This window comes from Octopus bimaculoides, chromosome 26 (genome assembly GCF_001194135.2).
Source record: "Octopus bimaculoides isolate UCB-OBI-ISO-001 chromosome 26, ASM119413v2, whole genome shotgun sequence".
NCBI lineage: Eukaryota > Metazoa > Mollusca > Cephalopoda > Octopoda > Octopodidae > Octopus > Octopus bimaculoides.
This window is the reverse complement of record NC_069006.1, coordinates 5,414,533-5,419,647: the sequence shown is the minus strand read 5'-3', so window position 1 is coordinate 5,419,647 and position 5,115 is coordinate 5,414,533. Positions and strand designations below refer to the sequence as shown.

At 39.0% G+C, this 5,115-nt stretch overlaps 1 protein-coding gene across 1 annotated transcript in view; it reads left to right on the top strand.

Annotated features, from left to right (window-relative positions):
* Nucleotides 1-5,115, top strand: part of LOC106880759 (cytochrome P450 3A8) — a 55,316-nt gene that overhangs the window by 42,315 nt on the left and 7,886 nt on the right. The window contains exons 8-11 of the mRNA XM_014930857.2: nt 40-161; nt 614-791; nt 2,450-2,607; nt 4,627-4,715. Coding sequence (XP_014786343.1) covers nt 40-161; nt 614-791; nt 2,450-2,607; nt 4,627-4,715 — 547 coding nt within the window. The remainder of the gene's footprint in view (nt 1-39; nt 162-613; nt 792-2,449; nt 2,608-4,626; nt 4,716-5,115) is intronic.

Genomic DNA, 5,115 nt, shown 5'->3' with positions numbered 1-5,115 from the left:
ACTATCAGTTAAACACTTTGTTCTTTCGTATCTTTGTAGTTATTTCACGTACGTTTTTCAAGTTCCTGTTATACACACGAATGCTTTCAACTCGATCAAGAAGATTCTTTTATGATTTATGCAAGAAAATCTTGGCAGATCGGAAACAAGCTAGTGGCCAGGTAAAGTTCAGTGTTTTATTTTCTTTTAAAGTGAACATTTTTTTACTTCATGCCATAAGTAAGACAGACACACACACACACACACACACACAGCAAACATCATCGTTGTTTAATGTCCAGCTTCCATGCTGGCATGGGTGGGATGATTTGACGGGAACCGGCCAGGCAGAAGCCTGCACCAGACTTCTGTGACTGTTTTGGCAGGATTTTTTACAGCTGAATGCTGTAAAAAAAGAAAAGACAGACAGAAAGAGAATGAATGACCCCAGTAAAGGACTAACATTTTATTTTGTGACCCTGAAATGGTGAAATGCAAATTTGATCTTGGCAGTATTAGAACTCCTTATGGTATATCCATCTACTTACCATTCTATGTATGCCTGTACAACTTTCATTGAATTATAATTTTTTCCTTTATTCATTTTTCTCTTCGTAATTTTTCTGTTTAATAGGTCAGGCAAGATCTTCTGCAAATGATGATTGATCAACAAAATGATTTTACCAAAGAACAACCCGAAAAGAATGCCAAGAATGGTGATGTGAAGAATGGTGGTGCAAACAATGGTGATATAATGAATGGTGATGCAACAAATGATGATGTTCCAGTACCTACGAAGTTAATTAAGAGAAGTAAGTATAACTCTGTTGTTTTAAAAATGTCCATATGTTGTTGGCATGGCGTGGAGAAGAAAAGAAGCCCAGTATGAATAGAGTATATTTATTATCATTATCATCATCATCATCATTTAACGTCTGCTTTCCATGCTAGCATGGGTTGGACGATTTGACTGAGGACTGGTGAACCAGATGGCTACATCAGGTTCCAATCTGATTTGGCAGAGTTTCTACAGCTGGATGCCCTTCCTAACGCCAACCACTCACAGAGTGTAGTGGGTGCTTTTACGTGCCACCGGCACGAAGGCCAGTCAGGTGGTACTGACAATGGCCATGCTTGAAATGGTGTATTTTACGTGCCACCTGTACAGGAGTCAGTCCAGCGGCACTGGCAATGATCTCGCTCAAATGTCTTTTCACGTGCCACCGGCACAAGTACCTGGAAGGCGACGTTGGTAACGATCACGCTCAAATGGTGCTATTTACGTGCCACCGGCACGGAAGCCAGACAACTGCTCTGGCAAATGTAGGAGGTTATTTAAATAAAGGTGAACTGAAAGGAAAGGGTAGTGATGTCAATGGCCAAGGGGCCCCACTAAAAGAGAAAGAGCGAGCGAGGAAGTGAGAGAAGTAGGACCAGCATGGTCCCCTTTGTGGCGAATGGATGCATGTGGATGCAAGGGTAAGTAGCTACTAGCAATAGGTGAGACAGGTAGGGCATGTCTTGGATTTAACACAGCTGGACAGCAGACACTGAGAGGCAGGTGAACTGTATTTTGTCCTTCACATTACAGTTCCCTCAAACTACAGTCCCACTTGTGTGGCACTTTGAGCAGATGTCTTCTGCTATAGCTTTGGGCCTACTAATAACTTGTTAGTGGATTTGGGAGATGGAAACTGTGTGGAAGCCCATGTGTGTGTATATGTTATATATATGGGCGTGTGTATATGTATATGTGTGTGTGTTTGTGCATCTATGTGTGTGTGTGTGTGTCTATATATGTATGTGCAGATAGTTTTTCTATATGTCATCCTACGATTAACCAGGACGCATCATCAACGATATTTCCTGGGGTCTTTTGGTGTTTCAGGTTTTTTTCAACATCAAATCCTCTCACCTAGGTGACCCATCCAAGTTTGATCAAGCCCCAGCCTCAAGGCTATAAAAGAAGACTCTTCCCCAAGGTGCCACGCAGTGGGACTGAACCCGGAATCATCAGATTGGGAAGCAAGCTTCTTACCACAGCCATGCCAGTGCCTATGTACATATATGTATAATGCTTACAAAATATTTGTCATGATAGGGGTCAGTAGGCCATCAGGTTTGCTGTGGAGGCAGTTGAGGTAGCTTCAAGGAGGCTGTGAGCTCTGGAAGAGGCCATGCTACCAAAGGTAGTGGTAACTGGGGACAGGCTGTGGTGTACTCAGTCACTTGCATGTTTATTTCATGTCACCGCTGCCCCTTCATTATCATCATCATCACCATCATCATCACCATCATCACCATCATCATCATCATCACCATCATCATCATCATCACCATCACCATCACCATCCACTTTTCCATGCTCACAATTACTGACTGGGAAATAAACAAAATCTTGAAATGAATTTTACAAATTTTGATTTTTAAAAAAAATTTATTTTCTCATTTTTATATTTTCTTTTGTTAGAATTAACCGATGAAGAAATCATTGCACAGAGCACCATTTTCTTTTTGGCTGGCTATGAGACAACAGCAACCGCACTGTCTTTTATGGCCTATCTTTTAGCCTTACACCAAGACATCCAAGATAAAGTGCATGAGGAAATTCAATCAGTCATTGGAAAGGTCAGTAACCCTTCTAGCCCCCTTTTATCTTTCAACTGTTTTTTGTTACCAATCCTTTGAGGCCTGCTGATTTTAAAACACAAAACCTTTCATTTTAAAATGTTTGTATTTAATTAGCACATTCACTTTGATTTTTATGTAAGAACATTTCTAATTCAGTCAGATAGCAAATGCAGTAAGCTAGCACAAAATGAGTATAAACATAATTACGACTTTGTCATTAAAAGAGAGCCTAGGGATGTTAAGCAAGTGTGTGGATTCAATGTAACAGAAAAGTGGTATGAACACACGCCAGAAGGTATGAAAGAGAATAAAAAATTGGGATTTTATGAAATTTCCAGAGAAATTCTATCATCTGCAAAGTCCAGGTCTGTAACAATTTACTGCTGGTACTCTCTGCATTTTTTGCTGGTCTTCATCACTGATGCCTATAGCTTGCCATTTTGCATAATTCAATATAATTGCAAATAGGTAAGGTGCAAACATGCCTCCTTGTCACACCTCAGCTACAATTTGAAAGAATTCCATTTATCAATCAGATGACAACACACAAGCTCTGGTCTTCTTGTAAGTCTTTGCAATAGCAAGAACTAGTTGTTCTGGAAAGTCACATGCTAGAAGGATCTTTCATTTTGTCACAATGGATGCTGTCAAAGGCTTTGCTGATGTCCATGAAGGTTATAATGGCATGTAACTGTCTTGGTTTAACCTCTTCTATGATTATAAATGAGAAAAGAACCAAATATAGACATTGCAATGCCATATCGTAATAGAGTGGATACCAAAGAAATTGAGAAAATCGAGAAGTGTCAGGACCTAACCACAGAGAAGAAGAATTTGTGGGAGATGATGACGATGATGACAATTATTCCTGTGGTAATCAGTACACTTGGTCCAACATCTAAACTGCTACATAAGACACTGAAGGATATTCGAATTGAAACTTGCATTGTCAATCTGCAGAATCCTAAGAAACATTCTTGGGATTTGAGGGAGGCTTGTTGTCATTAAACCTCAAGACAACATCCTTGCTAACAAATAAAGCATGTTATAGATTTAATACTTCTAATAATTGCTCTAAATTTTGGCCCAAGACCAGGCAATCTTGGCACAATGCATCTCTTTCTGCTGAGCGTATACTTTCTTTACTCCATACTGCATAATTTTTCAGCCCCAGTATCATGGTACTAATGGTGTCTTCTACGTTTAGTGATCATCCACCAACTTCCTTTCTTGGTAGGTAGAGTCAGTTGGTATTGCTTTTAGGGTGGAGTGCATTGTGCAATACGTGCAGCTTTCTAGTTCTGCAAGTTCTGCAGCTTGGACTTTGTCGAGGAGGTTAGGCAATTACATTGACTACATTTGACTGGTCCTTTGTTTTATCAACCCCAGAAAGATGAAGGGCAAAACTGATGTCAACAGGATTTGAACTCAGAATGTAAAGAGCTAGAGCAAATATTGCAAGGCATTTTGTCCAGCACTAATGATTCTACCAGCTTGCTGCCTTAATAATAATAATAATAATTGTGAGGTTGTTGATTGAAGATATTGTACTGTTTGTCAACTTGCAACAAGGACCTCAGACAGACAGTACTGCACTCGTATTGCATAAAGTCCTGTCTGTATGAGGTCCTTGTTGTGACTTGACAAACAGTACAAACCCCCAGTACATACAATATCTTCAACCAACAACCTCACAATATTGTATACTGTGTGAAGTCTATAATAATGATAATAATAATAACAGAGGGGGGAGTAAGTCAATTACATTGACCCCAGTTTGCAGCTGGTACTTATTTTATCAACCTTGAAAGGATGACAGTCAAAGTCAACCTTGGCAGAATTTGAACTCAGAACATAAAGACAGACAAAATGCCAATAAGCATTTCCCCCATTGCACTACAAATTCTGCCAGCTCTCTGCCTTAATAATAATGATGACGATGATGATGGTGATGATGATGATGATGATGATGATGATGATGATGAACTCTTTCTTTTGTCCTTATGTATTTTTCAGGAAACACCTGACTACAACAGTATTCAAAAGTTAACATACCTCAGTCAGTGTCTCTCAGAAACACTAAGATTATATCCCATAGCAAGCAGGTATTATTTAATGTCATGTCTACATTATACTTATGTTTATACTGTCTGTCTGTCTATTTAGCTCTCTCTCTCTCTTTTTCTCTCTCTCTCTCTCCACACACACACACACACACACACACACACACACACACATATATATATATATATATAATCATAAATATATAGGGATTGACAGTAACCTGCTTCTCCAACATACTGAGAATTCAGAAATAGCAGCCAAAGAACTACTGATTCCAAAACTACAAATTATTACTCTAAATTCATAGCGATATTTTTTTTGTTTTTTGTTCTGTGTGTATCAAAAATATCGCTATCAATTTAGAGTAATGGTTTGTAGTTTTGGAATCAGTAGTTCTTTGGCTGCTATTTCTGAATTCTCAGTATGTTGGAGAAGCAGGTT